General features: G+C 37.4%; 2 protein-coding genes and 1 long non-coding RNA gene across 6 annotated transcripts; 2 read left to right on the top strand and 1 right to left on the bottom strand.

The window, feature by feature from the left end:
• Positions 1–1,290: 1,290 nt before the first annotated feature.
• slc15a2 (solute carrier family 15 member 2) lies at positions 1,291–9,883 on the top strand. The gene is made up of 23 exons (XM_083535856.1): positions 1,291–1,527; positions 1,951–1,997; positions 2,259–2,346; positions 3,059–3,200; positions 3,300–3,392; positions 3,492–3,591; positions 3,708–3,798; positions 3,957–4,034; positions 4,604–4,686; positions 4,782–4,865; positions 4,950–5,039; positions 5,228–5,272; positions 6,058–6,093; positions 6,291–6,379; positions 6,938–7,019; positions 7,125–7,253; positions 7,386–7,550; positions 7,662–7,708; positions 7,845–7,952; positions 8,140–8,236; positions 8,486–8,629; positions 8,706–8,810; positions 9,153–9,883. Exons 2-23 carry the CDS (start codon positions 1,959–1,961, stop codon positions 9,348–9,350), a joined length of 2,133 nt encoding a protein of 710 aa, XP_083391982.1. The 5' UTR covers positions 1,291–1,527; positions 1,951–1,958; the 3' UTR covers positions 9,351–9,883.
• A 193-nt stretch (positions 9,884–10,076) lies between these two features.
• Positions 10,077–22,448, bottom strand: hspbap1 (hspb associated protein 1). 4 transcript variants are annotated; one of them, XM_083535872.1, is made up of 8 exons: positions 22,293–22,448; positions 21,015–21,212; positions 19,370–19,554; positions 17,945–18,081; positions 15,656–15,827; positions 11,893–11,976; positions 11,375–11,485; positions 10,077–10,987 (listed from the first exon to the last, which is right to left on the bottom strand). In XM_083535872.1, the coding sequence occupies exons 1-8, from the start codon at positions 22,354–22,356 to the stop codon at positions 10,508–10,510; spliced, it is 1,431 nt and encodes a 476-aa protein (XP_083391998.1). In that variant the 5' UTR covers positions 22,357–22,448; the 3' UTR covers positions 10,077–10,507. The 4 variants fall into 4 exon arrangements, with proteins under 4 accessions (XP_083391998.1, XP_083391999.1, XP_083392000.1 ...); XM_083535873.1 differs by having other exon boundaries at positions 22,201–22,357; XM_083535874.1 differs by having other exon boundaries at positions 22,134–22,357.
• LOC310723161 lies at positions 11,988–15,713 on the top strand. The gene is made up of 2 exons (XR_014532600.1): positions 11,988–12,226; positions 13,387–15,713. It is a non-coding gene; the product is annotated as an uncharacterized lncRNA (long non-coding RNA).
• Positions 22,449–22,460: the final 12 nt, after the last annotated feature.

Raw genomic sequence — 22,460 nt, forward strand, 5'->3', positions numbered from 1 at the left:
AGAATTCTGACCCTCAAAGACCTGTTAGTCTGCCTTTAAAATGTCCACCTCCACTACATTTATTATCCTAAATTAGATGCACCTGTTTGAGGTCGTTAGCTGCATAAAGACACCTGTCCACCCCATACAATCAGTAAGAATCCAACTACTAACATGGCCAAGACCAAAGAGCTGTCCAAAGACACTAGAGACACTAGAACTTTTGGGTCATAATTCCACTAAACTTGTTTGGAGGAAGAAGAATGATGAGTACCATCCCAAGAACACCATCCCTTCTGTGAAGCATGGGGGTTGTGGCATCATGCTTTGGGGGTGTTTTTCTGCACATGGGACAGGGCGCTGTATTAAGGAGAGGATGACCGGGGCCATGTATTGCGAGATTTTGGGGAACAACCTCCTTCCCTCAGTTAGAGCATTGAAGATGGGTCGAGGCTGGGTCTTCCAACATGACAATGACCCAAAGCACACAGCCAGGATAACCAGGGAGTGGCTCTGTAAGAAGCATATCAAGGTTCTGGCGTGACCTAGCCAGTCTCCAGACCTAAACCCAATAGAGAATCTTTGGAGGGAGCTCAAACTCCGTGTTTCTCAGCGACAGGCCAGAAACCTGACTGATCTAGAGAAGATCTGTGTGGAGGAGTGGGCCAAAATCTCTTCTGCAGTGTGTGCAAACCTGGTGAAAAACTACAGGAAATGTTTGACCTCTGTAATTGCAAACAAAGGCTACTGAACCGAATATTAACATTGACTTTCTCAGGTGTTCAAATACTTATTTGCAGCTGTATCATACAAATAAATAGTTACAAAATCATACATTGTGATTTCTGGATAAATGTTTTTAGATTATGTCTCTCACAGTGGACATGCACCTACGATGACAATTTCAGACCCCTCCATGATTTCTAAGTGGGAGAACTTGCAAAATAGCAGGGTGTTCAAATACTTATTTTCCTCACTGTATATATATATATATCTCCAGTGTTCTGTATTGTTTAAAGACTATAATCACACTCTTGATGTCACCCAAATGAGGATGGGTTCCCCTTTTTGAGTCTGGTTCCTCTCAAGGTTTCTTCCTCATAACATCTAAGGAAGTTTTTTCTCTCCACAGTCGCCACGGCTGCTCATCAGGGATAAATGCACACCATTTACCTTAACTGTTAAAATTCTGTAAAGCAATGACGCAATATCTGTTGTGAAAAGCGCTATAGAAATAAACTTGACTTGACTTGAGTTGAATTGACTATCAGCACGCATACCGTAAGTGTACGATTAAACGCGCCAAACAAAAAAAGTGCTGCTGGCTTGAGCAGAGTATAAGAAGGGAGTGAAGCGCCAGAGAATTTGTGGACTGCTGAAGGACGGACTTGGACTCGTGTTACGAAGAAGACCGTCGTGTGCTACTGCCCGCGTACACACACACACACACACACACACACACACACACACACACACACACACACACACACACACACACACACACACACACACACGCGGTGAAGATTTGAAAAGACGGTACAGCTAACGGTAAATGTTATTTTATAATTAAAAACAACTCAAACGAATGCATCATTGCTGTTTGTTGGCTGGAGTGAACACTAAAAGTTGCCCAGACTTCACATGGTGTGAAAATGTGCTCGGATTTTAGAGGAAGATTTTAATAGACTCTCTCAAAGAGGTGTTTCCAGCACAGCTGTGCTTCCAGGGCGAAATAATAATTTATATTAAATGCTGCACAAGGGGGAAAAATATTCAACATATTACATAATATACCAAGGTGATTATATATATATATATATATATATATATATATATATATATATATTTGTTAGGTAAATGTAATTTTACTGCAAGATGTCTTACTAATGAATTGTTTTCATGTAAATTCTTTGGGAATTAATTTTCAAAATTCCCCCTCCCTTTGTTTGTTTGTTTTCTTTCTTAAAAAAGCTACTATCATGGAGGACAAACGACCTGAAAACCGAAAGAAGTCACCAGTAAGATGTTACATTAATCTCTCTATGACTGTTACATCTCAGAAAGCTTCCTCTATGAGCTAAAGTTTCTAAAAAAAAAACAAAAAAAAACAAACAAAGGGCACATTTTCCTGACTGCAGAGTTACTCTGTCACTGGCATTGGGGGGGGCAATAAGTGCTATAAAGTGCTATATTAAGCTTTGCTTCACTGCTCTTCCTGTTGTCCGATATGAACTATTTAATGAGACGTCTCCTCATGTTCTTTCCTTTAACTCTTACAGAAAATATGTGGAACCAACTACCCACTTAGCATTTCCTTCATCGTAGTCAATGAGTTCTGTGAGAGATTCTCCTACTATGGCATGAAAGGTAATGAAAGAGCTCAAATGTCCAGTGGGTCATACAAAAGCAATGGTATTTCGCCAGTGGTGGACAGTAACAAGGAGTTTTAACTTTATTCCTGGACTTAAGTTAAATGCTCAAGTATCTGTACTTTATTATTTCCTTTCCATCTTTACTTCTCTACATTTCAGAGAAGCATGCTTTTCCTTCTTACTTAGAAATGAGTACACAAGTGTTGAAAACAATACTTAGAAGTGAATACATCTTGTTAAATGATAACCTGTCGCGAGACCACAGCTGTAACCCTTCTTTTCTCGAGATATTTTACACGGAGAAAGAGTCACTGCGTGCCTGTAACAATGGAAACTATCCTTTAAAAGGAACGTAACACCAACTTGCACAAATGATTAAAATATCGTTCTCATAGAACAGTACTTTTAATGCTTAGGTGCATTCAGAAGCTAGTTTTCTGATTTTATCAAGTCTAATAATTTAGACTCATGATAATGTCCACTGTTGAAAGTGCTACACAAATAAATATAATTAAATGTGTCGAATTAAAATGAAGTTAAACTGGAAAATTTGTACTTTTTTCTCTTTCCTGGATTAATATTTAAGCAGTTGGTTTGTACTTATACTTCATCTACTACTGTATTTCACATTTATGTTGTGCACATCCCATCAAATATTTTGGCCACACAAAGGTACCATTATTTTTTATTTTTTTATTTTTATAAAGCGGTGCTCACACTTTACTTCATCCATTACCTCCACTGGAGCAAGAACTTCTCCACTGCTATATACCATGCATTCTCCGGCCTGTGCTACTTTACTCCTGTCTTAGGAGCCATCATAGCTGACTCATGGTTGGGGAAATTCAGGTAAGTTACTATTGTGTCTAAATCAGAGTAGAATTACTAACAGAAAGCTAGATACAATTTGAAAAGTATTGAAAAGATGTTTATATGCTGTATTCACAGAACCATCATCTATTTGTCAATCGTGTATGTCATTGGTCATGTAGTCAAATCTGTCGGTGCAATTCCAGATGTAGGGGACAGCAGTGTCCACATGTAAGTGTTTTGTTTGTGTGCATTTAGTAATAATTGAGCTATTCGTTAGCATGTATGAGTGGCGTGTTTTTCATCGTTTGGTACTTTGTCTTATTGCAGTGGTCTGTCCATGTTTGGACTCATCCTCATCGCTTTTGGGACTGGAGGAATCAAGCCTTGTGTGGCAGCATTTGGTGGGGATCAATTTGAGGAAGAACATGTAAGATAGTCATTTGCATAATTAGAACATTTGTTAGCTCAGTGTTCTGGCATTGTTCTCCTTTCCCAAATCACACTGCTTTAGTTACTGTAGTGCATTCTCTTTGTGTTTCTCAGACAGAGGAGAGACGAAAGTTCTTCTCAATCTTCTATATGTCAATCAATGCTGGCAGTGTGCTTTCGACCCTCATCACACCAATTCTCAGAGGTGAATCCTGTTAATCCTATAAAATCCTCTAATGCTACAGATCTCTGTTGTGTAAAAGCCTTACAAACCACAATAATGTTATTCACTTGTAATGCGCAGTTACATCCTGAACTTCCTATGGTTATACTGTTAGTGCAGGTTTTATCTTTACATTACAGGTGACGTTCAGTGTTTTGGAGGTGATTGCTATGCCCTAGCCTTTGGAGTCCCTGCAGCTTTAATGATCATTGCTTTGGGTAAGTTTATTTTGGGTTTATGCAAGCCTCAAAACACAAAATTACTAATTATGCATGTGCTATTGCATGTAGTTTCTGACAGAGAGGTGCTCAGGTGAATAAACCGGTCGACACAGAAATCAAAAGCTGTTAAAGCTGTTTTGCCAGTCTGTTAAATGTGAAAAGCAGGGGTAACAATGTCAGGAGAGTAAGCATTAACCTTAGTCAGCATTATGGATAACTTGAAGAATGAGTGGCCTAACTTCTCAGGCTGTGTAAACATCTTTGAAAAATATTAAGCTTAAAAACCAAGCGTACCATAGTGGGGTTTTTCTGTAATGTGGATTGGCAAATTTGCCTTCTCAAAAGCTACTCAGGAAACAAGTTAATTTAACTATTCATTTAAGTGCTGGTGCCTTTTCAATGGTTTAACTTTTTAACTACAATTTAGCCGTAAAAGGCAGACTGTAATGAGCGGCTTTATAGTAATTTGAATCAAATTGCAGCTCAAAGCATATACAGTGTGTACTTCTGATATAGGGGTTAGCTACTGGCACTTTTCTAATACTGAGTGTCTGTTGTTTGTCTAGTGGTTTTCATTGCTGGAAGTGGACTATATAGAAAGTCCCCACCTGAGGGAAATGTCTTGTTGAATGTCTGCAAGTGTATTGGGGTAAGAAATATATTTCATAAAAGAGTGTGGAAGATTGATGGTGACATTTAAAAAAACTTATGAATGTCCAGTTAACCAGTTATTCTGTTGATCAGTTTGCCATAAGCAATCGGTGGAGTGGCAGCAAGAAAAGCCCAACATGGAATCACTGGCTAGATTGGGCTGAGGAAAAATATTCGGTATGGATATTTATAAAACTCGGATTGTACTGTGCACTGAATATATACAATGTTGTAATTGTTTTATGTGTCATGTGCCACCAGAAAGATCTTATTCAGGAGATAAAAATGGTGCTCCGGGTGCTGGTTCTCTACATCCCACTGCCCATGTTCTGGGCTCTCTTTGATCAGCAGGTAAGAGATTATAATCTTACAAACGAACATCCTGCTTGGTCGATTACTTTCTTTCCAAACTTTGGTTTATAGTTCACTTGTCCAATGCACTTATGAGATAATAAAGAGAAATAAATTACAGAATATGTCTTAATTTAAAACGAGAAATCACAGTGGAGCCGAACTGAAAAAGTCTTGTTTTGTATCAGGGATCACGCTGGACTTTGCAGGCCACTCGGATGAACATGGATTTGGTAAGATTTCTTTTATTAAAGATGTTTTCTAAGCTTGTACATATGGTAGTTTCAGTGCGTCATTGCCTGTTTCGTAATGTGACTGTGTGGCTTTGTGTCCATGTGCAATTACATAATTACAGGGAACTGAGAAAAAGGCAGTAAAGTTTAAATGACTGTATAACCCACAGTGGTATGGACAAAATTGACGTATTTTTTACTTTAGGCCATTGTAATATTTGTAAGATTTACATGGACAACACAAAATCCACTGAATATTTACATATCTGCTAAATGATCAATATATGAATTAATAATCAACAATTTTTCATCTATAAAAATTATATTTTTATGTCAAAAGGTAAGTTGTCACCTAACAACACCAAATTCAGAATAGCTAAAAACAACCTAAGAAGATACTGATAATGATAACGATTGATAATGAAGTCCTTATTAAAAAGCTCTAGTTCAGTTTGTTACAAAATGGTCAATACTAAAATGTGTCTTCCGAATTGGATCTTAATTACTCTGCAGAAATTACTTCCTGTAACTTAAAGTCAAATATAAAAAGATTTTGTGTGTGTGTGTGTGTGTGTGTGTGTGTGTGTGTGTGTGTTTGTGTGTGTGTGTGTGTGTGTTTGTGTGTTTTATATTTGTATTTTAATTTGTGACATTTTATTAATTCTTTGGAATTTGAATATGGGGAATGGGTTCGAGCAACTAAACTGCGCACAATGTAGAAATTGTTAGGTAAATCGTAGTTCTATCCATTAATCTATGTATATATATCTTTTTGTTTTTTACAGGGTGGAGGCTTTATAATAAAGCCTGATCAAATGCAGGTACTCATACGCAGAAATCTTTCCTTGGTTTACACACTTAAAGCAGTGATAGGATGATATTACTAAGACACTATCATACAATCTAAGCAACACATTTACTGTTAACTGTTTTATCAGCCATATATTTTTATGATTTTCTGACTATAATGGTTATTGAGATGCATTTGTGTATTGCTTTTCAATTCCCTGTTGTAAAGATGCTAAACGCTTTGCTGATTCTGGTTTTCGTCCCTATCTTTGACATGGGTGTGTACCCACTCATCCGCCTTTGTCGGATCAATCTCACGTAAGCCAAAACTATCTATTCATTTCAAATGGCTAGTACCAATAAAATTTTAACAGCATTCAAAGTACACTTAAACAAGTGTTTTTTTTCGTTTATTGTCTACTAAATTGCAAAACAACATATGCAGTGTCAGTGATTGAGCAAGGTGCAGCATTTATTATATGGTTCTTGCACACCAAAACAGTGTGGACCAAATCGTTCATAAGCTTTGCACGCAGGAGATGAATTCCGTAATGTAATCACTGTTTGTATTATGTTTTAGCAATATTTGGTAAACCACCGAATCCCCCCACACGCACACAAAAAGAATGAAAAAATTGTACTTTGTGGCATTATAAGTTGGCTCTTCATGGTATGTGTAGATTATAAAATGCCCACCAGGACATTCTACATTTAACATTTTATTGTTTGAACTCCAGTACATTTAAATCTTTCAGTTCTTCAGTTTCAAAATATAAGTATGAATTTTATGAGTTGTGTTTTGGACAGAAAAAAAAATAAATAAATAAATGAATAAGCAAACGTTACACTTGTTGCTTATCACTATCCTGTGCTTAGGCCTCTAAAGAAGATGGCTACAGGAATGATCCTTGCTGCACTTGCTTTTGGCGCTGCGACTGTAGTGGAAGTCAACGTCATTGTACGTCTTCAGACACTTTACGTATACTACAGTGTTCTAAACTACTACAGTAACTAAATACTACAGTACTGAATGTTGTACATTGTGTTGAATGTTTTGCCAAAGAAAACGGTTGTGGAGCCTGCAACAGCCAAAGAGTGTCTGCTACAAGTCATTAACCTTGTTGATGGAGATCCCGTGTCTGTAGAAATTACAGGACATAATATTTTTTCTGACAAAATAGAATCCTATAAGGTGAGTACAGCAGGCACATTCATTTTTCGTCAGGTATAAAGTTAATCTCTCTGTCTTTAAAATATTTTAGACTCATTGTAAAATACATTTTAGTAACCACTTTAAAGATAATAATTAAACTCTTGTTGTCAGGATCCAGTGGAATACACTAGGATTCCACTCAGCGATGCTCATCAAGTCTTGCCAGTCAGTGTTTCTCAATATGGAGTGACTCACCAGTGCAAACTTGATGCTAATGAAACCATTACCTATAGCCTCATCTTGTATAGTAAGGACAATATTATTAATTGTAAACAGGTAAGTTTAAAAGTTATATTTATTTATATTATATTATTTATAAGGTACTTATAGCAATAATACAATGTAGTTGTATTACATTGTCGCTTGTTTTGTGTTACTTAAATGAAGGAGGAGGATAATATAATCAAATCTGAGAACGGAGAAGCCTACATCAGGTACTGTAAAAGATTGGTAGATCACACTGAACAGGGAATGTGTTTCTGGTTAATCTTCATTAGAATGATCAAAGTTTGCATCATGCAACTGACATTTTTGTTTGTATTGAACTATAACTGTGGATTTTTCTTTCAGATTCATTAATACCCATCCAGAGAGTATGAACATTACAGTAGGCAGTGCAAATTTCTTTGCACCGAGGAACTACGGGATCTCCGAAACCTTAAAAGTTGAAAGAGGAACGTAAGTACTTTATCCGACAGGTAGTTATACTTTGTTACAATCATGCAATATCTAGTAATTCATTATCTCTCCTGGAGTTTAAAACAATCTTTTTATGGACTTTTTATAGACTGTCATATCACAGTGATCTAGTTGTTGGTTGATGACGCTCGACACGTGTCTGACACCTTTTCCTAAATCCCTGCAGATACATGAAGGTCACCTGCATTTCAGAAACGACGACACATTATATTGAACTGGGGCTTCTCGACTTTGGTGCCACCTACACGTTCGTTATTGGCAGGGTAAAAATATGTTACTTTTAGTTTGGGTAATGATTACTGTAGACGCCATGGGTTGTACAATTCGGTGAACAATTGAATAGATTGAAATTTTGACAAAGATTTGACAAGATATCAAAAAGAATCACGAACAGTATTTAGTTTTGAATTTAAGTGAGAGCTCATGCTTCTTTAACATGATTGTATGTATTGTATGTGATGATAATGGAATAGATAACAAGGCTAGAACAGTCAGCTTTTTTCTCTATGCAGGATGCAGAAAAGTTGAAAGTGCACAAGATAGAGGATGTCAATGCCAACAACGTAAACATTGCCTGGCAGATCCCACAGTATGTGCTCATTACTGCAGGGGAGGTCATGTTCTCCATCACTGGTCTAGAATTCTCTTATTCACAGGTAAGTTAGTAAATGACATTTTCTCTGAATATTCAAAGAGTTTTAGTTGCTCATGCAAAAGCTCTTGTGCCTTTAGGCTCCAGCCAGTATGAAGTCTGTGCTGCAAGCAGGATGGCTTCTTACTGTGGCTTTCGGTAATGTCATTGTGCTGATTGTAGCAGAGGGAGCTGGGCTGGAGCAGGTAAGCTCTGGATCTGTTGGTTTGTTTTAATGGTACATCATCTGGTCTTAGATAAGTGGAAGTTAAAAAAACATTATACCACTCACATGATAGTGAAGCAGGATCTTCTACTTTAGTGGAATAAATCAAGTTGGATTGCATTGCAAGTTATGCAAAATAATTTTGTAATAATATGAAATAAAAAATATAATTATAATGAATAGTGTGTGTGTATGTATGTATGTATGTATGTATGTATGTATGTATGTATATATATATATATATATCAAAAGTGAAATATTTTAGTTTAGGCCTTTAATAGAGACTTTGCAGTGTTCACTGACTCACTGGTATCATCTACAGTGGATAGAGTTTCTGCTCTTTGCTGTACTGCTGGTTGCAGTCAGCATTATCTTCTCAATCATGGCATACTTCTACACCTATGTGGACCCTAATCAGCTGACCACACTCGCCAAAGATGACGACAACATTGTCGACTTAAAGGAGAAAGAAAAAGAGAATATAAACATGAACAATGTTCCAAAAAGCACAAAGATGTAACTAAGTCCTACTTATTTCTAAAGTATAATTCATAATAAACCAGCTAAATGTAATTATATCAGTCAGGAAATCCTGATTATTGTGTTTCCTTTTGTGTAATTTTAAGACAATTTTTTTATTTGGATTTTTATTTGATCCCTTCTACTAATGGATAATCTTTTTTGCACTTTGTTTATGCATTCAGGACATAACATGTAATTTAAATATGTAGGTTGTACATTTCAAACATAGATGTATTTTTGTGTCTATTAATATATTAACAATAACAGAACTGCCAGTTTATTAAATACAGATGTGCAGATGACAAGATAGGCCACACAGGACCTCACAGCTCCAGGGTCTGAGAGGGTCTTTGATCCTGAACTTGACTTAGTTTTGCTTGTGAATTGATTAATAGAATTGTGTGTGTGTGTGTGTGTGTGTGTGTGTGTGTACATGCCCTCGAGTATGTTCTTGTCTTCCAACAGTTTCCTGCTTTGGATTCACCACAGCCATAGCACACAAAAAATATATATTGTATGCAGTTTTATGGACCCTAGTATGAGCATCAGATGCTTCACTTACTGAGATTTGTTTCTCATGTCCCTGACTATGATAAGCATACACTAAAAATGAAGCAATGATAAATGAAGTTAATAAGATGTCAACCTATTGTGTATATATAACCCACCAAATCAGCTTACAGTGATCAGTATGGGTTTGCACAGACTAATACATTCATATAAATTTTTCAGGCTCTGCTACGTTCATTGATATAACTCGTAAAAAAAAAAAAATAATCAGTTTTCACATTTGTGCTTGCTTATAAGGTTTTTTTTTGTAGTCCAATTTCATCAAGGCTACGTGATAAGTCAAACTTTATATATTGTCTTTCCACTGCCTAAGAATGCAGTTTTCAGTAGAGAACAGTGTGTTATAGCTTTATCTCTATGAGATATAATATATATGACACTATAATTTTATATCACACGAATAACAACACTATAACCATTTGTTTTTCTGTCTGACAAATATACAGGTATGTACAATCACTGCTGCAATAAAAAATGTTTTTATTTCAAATCATTATTATTACTAATAGTGATTAGCAATTAGGTTTTTACAAACCACAATATTTTGAATAAAGTATGCAATGTAAAAAATGGTTTGTGACTTATTCAGTCAAGCTCTTTTTGTCTATCTATCATGAGCTTTGTAAGAAGGGCAATGACCTCAGGGTGTAGCAGGCAGTCCAGTACATTATTGGTGGATATTCGTCCACACGATGCACTACCATTTCCATCTTCTTCTTTCTCCTCTGATACACTGATTGCCTCTTCTGTTTTATGTTTGTCAGTACGCAGTGGCGTTGTTCCTTTTGGTGTGTGAAGGAGTGTATGGTCTTTTGAAATGAGAACCTCTTTGGGGGACGTCTCCGTAGTTTTCCGAGACACGTCTGCAAGACGGGTAACGGGAATGAGATGAGGTCCGAAGGGCAGTGAAAATAAGGTTGCAGGCTCAGTGACTGAGGTTTTTAAATGACCACGGGCGTCCCGCTTTAACGTTGAGGAACCAGGTTGCGAGTTCCTTTTACTCATGTAAGCCTCCACTGCTAAATTTAAGTACTGCATGTTTTCATCGTGTGTAGAGATCCCGACCTTGAACACAACACCAGACAACACATGAATAGGGTAAACAAGAATTTATCATCTTTACCACTGTACAAGGTTAAGAAACAAACAAACCACAGGTTTGAGGTTAGTGCAGGTTATGGTATAATGGGAGGTGTCACTAGTCCCGACCCTGTGATCAGTTTGTACACACAGCTATTTTGGAATCTGCCTGGTTTTTGTCTAAACTTCTGGACAAGCCACTAGGCAGATTCCTCTGTTTCAGCCATGTGTACAGATTAATGATGAGGCCAGCACCAGTGGAACAAAACATCTATCAAGACTGGGGCCTCTGCATTGTAATGAGAGGCCCCATTCATCACATGCTGTACAAGTATCTGCTTGTGATTTGTGGGCAGAGTGAGAGGTTGGTACCTCAGTGGGATTGAGCCAGTTGTCTTGGTTATCCACACTTGGTGTACTCTTTAGCGCACAGATGATGGTCTTGGTAAAAGCTTCTCCTATTCGAGCTTCATCATCCACCTCCTGCAATGTAACATGAATGTGTCACTAAGAGGGAGTCCTGGGAGGGATCATGAAAACAACTTACTATGCTATAACTCGGATCCAACTAATACTTTTTTTTTTGGGGGGGGGGGGGGGGGACAACTACTGTATAACAGTAGACAGTATATTGCGTGCATGCATTAGTAAAGAACTCATGCACTGCTCACTCTTGAAATTCACATTCATAAGCAACATGGCGATATTATCATTGCATTTACCACAGCAATAAATGCAGATGAAGCAAGAACGTTGAATGTTTAATCTGTGCCATAATATAAGCTATGATGTGGATTTCTGATCCTTCAAAAACATTTGTGCAATACCACAATTATACAGTACAGCTGGTATAAAATGTTAAAGTCACAATAGATGGTATGACACTTTACCATGTCCATCCAAGAGTTGACACTGACAGTTACAGGGTCAATTGATTCCACATAGTGCCACCAGTGTCTTGGGACAAATAGAACCTGATGGAAAAGAAAAAATAACTTAGATGGCTATTGCTGTGCAGGTTCTCCAAAAAAAAAAAAAAAAAAAAAAAAAAAACCATTTAGAGACTTGTAGAAGATTAAAGCATTTTGAGGTCACCTGACCACAGAAAAATTTGACATCACTGATCATTATCAAGAATGTTTGTATATATAATTATAAAAAGCCCATAGAATATATTGACTACATTTGCAGTATATTTAAGACATTTGCACATGCTAAGATACAGTGAGGAAAATAAGTATTTGAACACCCTGCTATTTTGCAAGTTCTCCCACTTAGAGATCATGGAGGGGTCTGAAATTGTCATCGTAGGTGCATGTCCACTGTGAGAGACATAATCTAAAAAAAAAAAAAATCCAGAAATCACAATATATGATTTTAAAACTATTTATTTGTATGATACAGCTGCAAATAAGTATTTGAACACCTGTCTATCAGCTAGAATTCTGACCCTCAAAGACCTGTTAGTCTGCCTTTAAAATGTCCACCTCCACTACATTTATTATCCTAAATTAGATGCACCTGTTTGAGGTCGTTAGCTGCATAAAGACACCTGTTCACCCCATACAATCAGTAAGAATCCAACCACTAACATGGCCAAGACCAAAGAGCTGTCCAAAGACACTAGAGACAATATTGTACACCTCCACAAGGCTGGAAAGGGCTACGGGGAAATTGCCAAGCAGCTTGGTGAAAAAGGTCCACTGTTGGAGCAATCATTAGAAAATAGAAGAAGCTAAACATGACTGTCAATCTCCCTCGGACTGGGGCTTCATGCAAGATCTCACCTCGTGGGGTCTCAATGATCCTAAGGAAGGTGAGAAATCAGCCCAGAACTACACGGGAGGAGCTGGTAAATGACCTGAAAAGAGCTGGGACCACCGTTTCCAAGGTTACTGTTGGTAATACACTAAGACGTCATGGTTTGAAATCATGCATAACACGGAAGGTTCCCCTGCTTTAACCAGCACATGTCCAGGCACGTCTTAAGTTTGCCAATGACCATTTGGATGATCCAGAGGAGTCATGGGAGAAGGTCATGTGGTCAGATGAGACCAAAATAGAACTTTTGGGTCATAATTCCACTAAACATGTTTGGAGGAAGAAGAATGATGAGTACCATCCCAAGAACACCATCCCTTCTGTGAAGCATGGGGGTGGTAGCATCATGCTTTGGGGGTGTATTTCTGCACATGGGACAGGGCGACTGCACTGTATTAAGGAGAGGATGACCGGGGCCATGTATTGCGAGATTTTGGGGAACATGACAATGACCCAAAGCACACAGCCAGGATAACCAAGGAGTGGCTCTGTAAGAAGCATATCAAGGTTCTGGCGTGGCCTAGCCAGTCTCCAGACCTAAACCCAATAGAGAATCTTTGGAGAGAGCTCAAACTCCGTGGCAGGTTAATATATACTACAATTTTACACAGATCTAGCAGAAATAGGACTCGATCTTAAACAAGTGTGCTTTATGTCTGCAGAAGTAAGTCAATAGGTCAGGATTTAGCCAAGCAGAGTAATTCAATGTTACAGATTAGCTGCCTCATTCAGCATGCAGGTTTTTCGACTGTGTTTGAACAGGCACAGAATACCAAAAGCGAGTGCGAGTCAACGTTTCTGCTCTCCACTAGTGGGCAGCTGCAGACCGTCATACTCTGCCTCTACAGCAATATGTAATATTTATATTTACGGAAGTGTACAGGGCCTGTTCAATCTTTAAATCTTATTACAGTCTTAATTTCTCCAAGCTCTTCCTTTTTTTTTTTTAAACAATGGTGCCCATTTTCTCAACAATTACTTAATTGTTACTGTCAGTATTACAGTAACTGCAAGTCAGAAATAGTATTTGTCCATACTGTAATGACTTTCTTATGTGTGCCCTGCATTATTTATGAATTGCTGGCATAATCAGATGAAAACTTTCCACTCTGATAACCACAAACTAGAATCGCACTGTCTAGTCTGCTCAACTCCGCTTTAAGAAACGGATCCATCGATAGCAAATGTGCAGACACTGCATAACTTTGGAACCGCCTTCGATAAGGTGTTGGCAGGAAGGAGTCTCTGAGATCCCTGCGGAAATTTTCTTTTGTTCGTGTCATTATATAAATGTGTATATATGTGCAATTGTAAAGAGGATTAGGTTGGATTTAAAACTTTCGAACAAAGTTTTAAACAAACGTGTTTCTGCGTATTTGCACTTGAGGCCAGTGACTCTCTCTGTGTGAGAATGGAAACATACATCTCCGGTCTTCATTAGTATGCTGCTGATGAAGCGAGTGCTCCCAGAGAATACACTAGCGATGCTGGACTGATACTAATTGCCCTGCCACCATTGCCTGTCTCATATTGTGTGAGCAAAAAAGAGGCTTCATATACAGTACACAAATCCTAATGCGAGTGTGGGGATGGGGAATGGAAAACACACATTCCCACTCCTATAGACACATAACCCACACACCCACACACACAATCAGTGAAGAAACCTGGATGCTTCAGTATAATAAAAGACTTTGTTCAATGATAGTGTTTAAGAAGGAAAACAAAACTAAAGTGACATTTTTACAGCCCAAAATTACTATTCTTGAAATATATTATCATTGAGTAAAATGTAAAAGAGCTCATATTAGAGCTTATTATATATATGTGGTTATTTTTAGCTAAAAAAAAAAAAAAGAAGAAGACACGTTTATTAGGTTGTTATAGGGTGTTGGGTATAGAGTTACTCTCTCCATTGCTAATCAGAGATACATTAAATGGTGGTGGTTGTCTGTGCTTGTGTTAGAGGAAGAGGGCAATTAGCAGTCTGAGCTGTGTGTATATACCATGAGCACCATATCGAAAAGATGCTGTTGGCTTACTGTGCCTTAGAATGTGTGTGTGTGTGTGTGTGTGTGTGTGTGTGTGTGTGTGTGTGTGTGTGTGTGTGCGCGCGCGTGTGCGTGTGCTTTTCCCATCCCCCGTTTGGTCTAAGTAATGTCATTAAAGACAATTAGAGACTAAGTAAAACTAGAGGAATATTATGTTTAAAATACAGAATACAGTTCAGTGAAGGCACTCACGTTTGGATGTTATTTCAGATGACTGATCTATTAAATGGGACTTGATGCATTAGTATACAGCTTCAGGGATTTGGAGATGTTTTTGGGTACACAGTCATTACAAGCACTTTAAGCAAGGCGATTAGGTCGCACCAGTTGAACTACACTCCCTCCCTTGTGTGCATGAATCTATTGAAGCTTTATTCAAGCTGACTCAGTGAACAGCATGTCTATGATAATGGAATTATCTACTGCCCCTATAAAAGTCTCTAATGAAAATGAAGACATTACTGTGTACATCGTTGTGACTGCAGGGTTTACTGAGTGCTTGGTGAACCACTGACAGTCAGCAGACAGCCATCTAAGCAATTAGCACTGAAGAGGCACTGTAACTGCAGGAAAGAGAATGGAAGCGGCAATCAAAGTGTCTTAGAATAGGAGTTAACTAGATATATTAACAATAATTAACAATAATAACTGTATTGGTATAGCACCTTTTTTCGTTTGATGAACAGCTAAGGTATTTGCCATGTTTCAGATTATTTGTTCTTCACTTTTTACTAAAGCAAGTTGTCATTTTTTCCAACGAAAAAGTGTTCCAGCTCTTTACCTGACCCGGCTCCAGAGTGACGAGGTGGGATCTGGCTTTTCCGAAAGCAGGGAATCGGCACATGTCAGGACGTATCACGTTGACCTGGCTGAACACGCTCGACTCTTCGTATGGTATACGTGTTGGATACATATATGCCGTGTCATCAGGAGGAAAGAGATGCCAGCGTTTTCTATTGGGAAATAAAGTTTATTGTTAATTCCATTGGAAGCACAAAACAATTGCAGAATATTTTTGTCTAGCAAACTCATGGTCCAAGAACCTGTCAAAGGTTTTACTCAACATGACCAAAACACACATGTGATTGAGACTGACAGAACATGGGTACACCTTTGTCTTAAAAAGTATGCGGATAAGGAGAGAGCTGGGATACTTAATAAACTCAGTAATGAGAACGTGGCTAACAAGAAAATCTAAATCCATCAGAAATGTCTATCTGATCCACTAGGAATCCTTTTATTTTGCATTTTACATTGCAAATTATATTATTACTGACAACAAGTGACAAAATTTGTGTATCTTAGCATTCGGCTTGTCTCCGTTTAACTTTAATGACAGTAAGCCCTCATAAAACCTTATGATCCATTTTAGATCAAATCCATCAGAATGTCATCTGAACCCGTGCTTCAAAAGGTGAGAGTGGGCATGAGGAAAATCTGACCTTTTTGTACAAAGACATGGTCAGCTGAGGAACGTTTGCTTTCTGTAGCTAAAATGTTTTCGAACAATCTGAAACCCTCTGTTTATTACTAATTAAAAATGAAAAAAAAAAATCCTAGATTTTCAGTGTGCTCCCTTCTGTCTATACATATATACATATACACTCACCATTCACCTCAAACATTCGAAAAAAAAAAGGAATCTTTGTGACCTAAATGGGGCATAAATGTTAGTACCAAAAAGGTTGAGTATATTCAAAAAATAAATTCTTGTCTGTGAATTTCAAATGCAACAGTCTCTAAAGTTTACTACAATAGTGTGGGGGAAAAAACATGAATGTGGAAGGATAAGTGAGATCAGAGAAGAAGGACAAGACTGGTCTAAGCAGGTGGAGTAATAACTATCAAGTAACTATTTTATGCTGCATTTGGTTAATTATATAAAGGATAATTTACTGCATACACTATATTGGCATTCCACATTTAGTCCCAATTTGCTCTTATGATTCCCTCCACTTTTCTGGGAAGATGTTGCACTAGATTTTGGAGTATGCTTGTGGACATTTGTGTTGATATCAGCCACAAGGGTGTTAGTAAAGGCAGGTAGTGATGTGGGCTGAGGAGACCTGGGGTGCAGTCAGTGTTCCAATTCATTTCAAAGGTGTTTAGTAGGGTTGAGATCAGAGCTCTATAGCAGGCCACTCAAGTTTTTTTTTCCTCCAAACTATGTAAACCATATCTTCATGGAGCTCGCTTTGTGCACAGGGGCATTGCCTACTGGAACGGGTTTGGGTTACCAAGTTTGAGTGAAAGCAAAACTTTATTGTAGCGCATCCTGTACAATTGTGTGCTTCGAGCTTTGTGGTAACAGTATGGAGAAGAACCACATATGGAACGAAAGGTTAGGTGTCCCAATGCTTTTGCCCATTTAGTGCAGTTTCTTTCTATAGCCTTTTCACAACAGACTTTGACAATGGACATTATAATGATACTGGACTGCACTCACACAGATAACATAACCTAAAATAAAAAATATCAATTTTTTATTTTTTTTAATTGTTTTTTTAGTTAGAACTCACCTGCTCATGTGTATTATCTTATTGTCAGTGCACTAAATAGCTGCCAGAGCTTCCAATTAATGGTAACGAATGACTGAATGTACTATATACAGATATTACAGTATTATAGGGGGAAAAAAACAGGAAATATGTGGCATTTTAGCAAGGCAGGCACTTGTAAAGACATTAGATTATCCTCTTTGGCTTTCTGTTAAAGACATACAGTTGTTCTTCTAACACGACTCTGTAATGCAGTTCAAGAGGCTCTTACAGCTCAGCCTTTTTATTCAGTTGAAAAAGATGACTTTTCAAATGTGTTATATAAGGGGGAAAAAATCTTATCCGAATTTTTTTTTTCTTATCTGGTCGCTATAATGTGTTTTTTTTTTTTTTTTTCCTCTTTGATCTAATATTGAGTCTAGTTCAAGATTAAACATGATTTATTTTATTTTTTATATTCACTGGCACCACTGAACACTGTTAGGACTAATATGTGTCACACAATCTGAAGTCTTCAATTATGGCTTATGTGCAGTGTTAATGGACTGCTAGCTCAAGCACTGTGCCATTACCTGCCTTGAATTTGGAAGACAAGATTACATCCATAGGTGTCCAGGTGACATGGAGTGTTAGCACCATTTGTACCAACCCAAAGAGTACTCTCTCTTCCGTCACGGCCTGGATAGCCAAAGTCAGACCACAGTATGTCCTGTAACACACATTTTGATTAGGCTTTCAGCATAGACTTTTAGTATAAAATTGCATATTTACTATAAATATGCCGGACAACAAAGCTCACAAAGCTAAAATAAAAAGCCTGTTATTTAGTTATTATTTAATTAAATGCTCCATAATTAAAAAACTATTTGTAAAAAAATTTTTAAAAATCGTATTGCAAGCATGTATGATGTCAATATATTCCCTTTTCAAAAAAAGAAATTGAAGATGCTGCTGAGCAACCTTCATAATGAATCCATTAACAGCTGGAAGACTGTAAAGAGCAGACTTTGCAATTGAGGTTTTCAGCAACTTTTAAATGGCACTATTCATCATTTAAGAAAAGCTGATGTCTGCCAGTCTCACAGGCTTGGCTTTGGCAGGATCGCTGTCTCAAAAGAGAACTGCAACAGCTCATGAGCATTTATTATCATTTACAAAGAAGGAGGAAAGCCTGCAAGAACCACACATTTAGGTCAAAGCAACCTTGTGGCAAACTTTAAAACAGCCTCTTCGCCATTACCATCTGCAGTCTGACTGACTGAAAACACGAGCTGGGCAAAACACACCCAGTGATTTATTGCTCCAATTTAGTCAGGAAGACTGTGTTTCCAAAAGACTCAAAGGATGCTTTGTGTGAAGGTCTGCACAACAGAAATGCACATACACAGCAGGCAGACGTTATAAAAATGGGAATTGATAAAAGCTTTATGAAGAATCTTGCCTGTTAAATCTGTTGGATAAAAGAATGCAACCAAACGCAATTAAGCAATTTTTCTGAAAAATTTATGAAGGATCATCAGCTTTCTCATTGTGTGATTGGGTTCACAAAGCCAGGATTGTAATGTGCTTTTAAACTCAAAAGTTTCATTTAGGCCTACAGCAATTATTAGAATGATTTGTTCTATTGCTAAAACATATTAGATTGGAAGATTTACTGAGTTAACGTAGAACAGTGCTTTATTTTTTTAGCCTTTGCTAAAGCACATGTTCAATGTCCAGTAAAGCGTTACTGAATTTAAGCATTTAAATTTACAGGATATGTACTGTGACTTTAATGAGCTTGTACTTATGTACCTATTAATTATGTTTAGATGTGAAAAATGTTTATGTTCACATCACAGTTATAAATGTTATATATAATGCTGGCTTACATTACAATAGTTGATTAAACTCAACAAAAATATACAAATAAATAATCAATAATTGTACATCTATTTCATTCAAAAACAAAAGCAGAATATGAGTTACAAGAAAATAAACACTGTATGTTGGTTAACCTTAAACTTGTTGGTCTTGTCCTGAAAAAGGTGATCAATATACTTGTAATCTGCATAAGCCCAGTACTCTGAAATAGGGTAGTCAGCAAATGGGCCTATGGATGCAGCATCGCCTCCCCTTGTCCAACACAGAAACTCAGCAAGTGTTGCTTCTACATATGAGCACTCTGTCTCAAAGAGAGGAGCTGGTGGAAAAAGATAAAAGATAGAATTAAAAGGTGCAGGTAGACAGCAAGGCTGTTAGGAAAACTGCCATTGATGGCGCTTCTGCGTCAAGCCGGTTTCTTCTCATTCTGAATGTACTACTTATTGATTCAGCACAGCGTTTAAATCTAATGTCCTAACATTACCTCAATCAAAAGTGCATTATAATGACACAAAGTTTTAATCATCCACTGTGCAGCGCTTTTTGAAAGTGGCCCAAAATTACATCTCGGTGCATGTGATTTTCTGATTTCGTCTGGTTCAAAAAGAATGGAAAATTGATAAAACAGTCAAATTAAATAACACAGTATTGGAAATATCCAACACTGTTGTGTAGAGGAAACAAATGATCTATCTCCTGTCAGTGTTGCACAGCAGGACACCTTTGATGAAGCTCTCTGAGCCTAAGATTTCAAGCTTGCATTTTTAATGCTGTTCAGAGGACCATGTTCTACAAACACGGGAAAACTGTGAGTACATTACACAGTTAGAATGTAATACTGCCACACAATTAAAATGTTCAAATCAAAATGCCAGCATTCACTGACAACTCTCTTATTGCCTTGACTACTGGGAACACATCTTTCAGTAAATGTATGCAATAGGTGTAAATTCTATTGCAGACACAGGATATTTTTTGCATCGCTTTGAGCAAATGTCGTTTATTCTTCCTCATATCATTTTCCCAAGCAGAGTTATCCCTGGACACTAGACATGAGGCAGAAATACACCCTGGAAGGGACGCCTGTCCACATACATATCCTGCTATACAAATAAAAGCATCATAATGAGAAAAGGTGGAATAATACAACTGAATTAACACAAATTACAGCTGTTTTTTTTTTTAAACTGTGCACCTCGAAATAAAAGCACAGAAATGCACAATTGTACAACCTTCGCATTTTTAATCTACAATAATACAATGGATTAAGCTGCACAAATTATAAACAATCATTTCTACATTGTGCAATACCTTGTTAGTTTTGCAGTAATTTGTCATAAAATGTCAAAGGGTGTGTGAATGTGTGTAAAAGACAGAGAGCAATTGAGAAATGAGTGTTATGTCTTTTCACACGTTTAAATGAACCTCCTGAAGTGTAATAGTTAGTTAATACTTTATAGCAGTTAGTGGAAATTTGTATATACATTTTCATGCAGCTCTCGGCATCTACATGTACCTTTACGTGCAATAGTTTGCATGGTTTCTTAATGAAGAATCGAATTAACTTATAATTATATATAATTTATGTACAAATAAATATTTCAGTGGTTTATAAATTATTTATTATCTATTTAATTTAGTTTTTAAAGAACCCATTTTATTGCCTATCATTGCTCAACTTATTTCAAAACATCAAGTCATGTTAGGTGAATACTGATGAACTACTAAGCATATAACATTTTTGTCAAGTTCTTGTTTGGCCATTAGGAAACTCCTTACCCTTCGGTTTACCCTGCTTCCCAATACGAAAACGCACTGACTTCTCCTCTAGGCAAGATGCTAGATGTTCCAGGGTCCAGTCCCGTCCTGGCCAGTTGTCAGTCATGTTGAGGAAAACTGCTGGCCTGTGCAGAAAATGCATGATCCTACATGCTTCCTCTGGCCTGAAGGGTTTAGTGGCCATATCTACAGAAGTCACTGAACAGAAACACTGTTTTGAAAGTTCACATCCATTGAACCAGACAAGCCATACACAACCGTTTACTCTCATTCGCTGTGACATTTCTATTACACTTGTTATCAAGCAGGGACTCTGAGACAAAACGCTTCACATGATGCTGCAGCCCACATACAGGTCCTATAGAAACTCTGAGCATAGTGTCAGCTGTAAGGCAAATCACAGGTTTCCATTAATGTATGTGTTCTTACATCATACTGGTCCGATATTAACAACTCATTCGGATGGATCTGTCCATTGGACACTACAGTTTGTTTTTATTTGTATAGTGCTTTTATTAACAAATATCGTCCCAAAGCAGCATTACAAAATTGAACAGATTATGAATATAAATTTTAGCTTCATAAAGTATTCCCATTAAGTGTATGCCTTATGAGCGAGCCTGTGGTGACAGTGGGAAAGAAAATATTCTCCCTGAGATGGTACAAAGAGGAAACCTTTAGTGAAACCAGACACCATCCTCATCCCAGTACTCCACCCCATCAACCAGTAATAGATGAAAAATGAATAAACAGTTAGGAAAAGAAAAGGTGTTGTGTTCAAATAAAAATAATGTCTCACAATATGCAACTATAAAAAGTCATTCTGCTTGACACTACGCTTTCTATATCCATATTACTGTTTATATTCAGGGTGGGTCTGGTCCACAGGTTATCAATAAATCAGACTATATATGAGTGTATATAATATACGCATAGAGAACACAAATTAAACCAAACTTAAACTTTTAATTAGAAAAATAAAGCGTTCAATACATGTGTCTAGCCATTTTTATATCTGCATATTATGAAGGATATAAAGAGAGAATAGTCAGAAGAAGCCTGCGGGTATTTCGATATGCAAACTATTTTGTAGCGACACAAACACAAGCTCGACGTTACCTATTTTATTTTTCCATCAACTAAATTTCACTGTTAAACAACCACCCAAAAAAAAAAACAGCATTACACTAGAGTTAGCAGCTAATCACCACGCGAGGTTCACCCAGCTTCCCGGAAACGTGTTTCCTCAGTTGAATTTGGCCCTGTAAACAAACTCACGTGAAAGCTTATGACAACGCTTTAGCAGAAAAAATAACTGTACTGGAAGTGAAACTGCAGCCATTCGGGCTCTTTCAGGAGTCGGATGGCCCTTTCAAACAAATGGCGCACGGATCCAAAATGGCGAACGGAGTCGTTCCAGTTTCTAAGCTGTGTCGTCACGTCCGC

This window comes from Silurus aristotelis (genome assembly GCF_946808225.1).
Source record: "Silurus aristotelis genome assembly, chromosome: 3".
Taxonomy (NCBI): domain Eukaryota; kingdom Metazoa; phylum Chordata; class Actinopteri; order Siluriformes; family Siluridae; genus Silurus; species Silurus aristotelis.

Bases quoted from the DNA above. Each gene is read 5' to 3' on its own strand.
- slc15a2 (XM_083535856.1), top strand. From the start codon at position 1,959: ATGGAGGACAAACGACCTGAAAACCGAAAGAAGTCACCA. The intron at 7,551-7,661 runs GTAAGTTTAAAA...ACTTAAATGAAG, and splicing joins ATATTATTAATTGTAAACAG to GAGGAGGATAATATAATCAA. The intron at 8,237-8,485 runs GTAAAAATATGT...TTCTCTATGCAG, and splicing joins ACACGTTCGTTATTGGCAGG to GATGCAGAAAAGTTGAAAGT.
- hspbap1 (XM_083535871.1), bottom strand. From the start codon at position 21,297: ATGTCACAGCGAATGAGAGTAAACGGTTGTGTATGGCTTGTCTGGTTC. The intron at 18,082-19,369 runs GTTAACCAACAT...TGTGTGTTACAG, and splicing joins ACAAGACCAACAAGTTTAAG to GACATACTGTGGTCTGACTT. The intron at 10,988-11,374 runs GTACCAACCTCT...GTTGTGTTCAAG, and splicing joins ACTGGCTCAATCCCACTGAG to GTCGGGATCTCTACACACGA.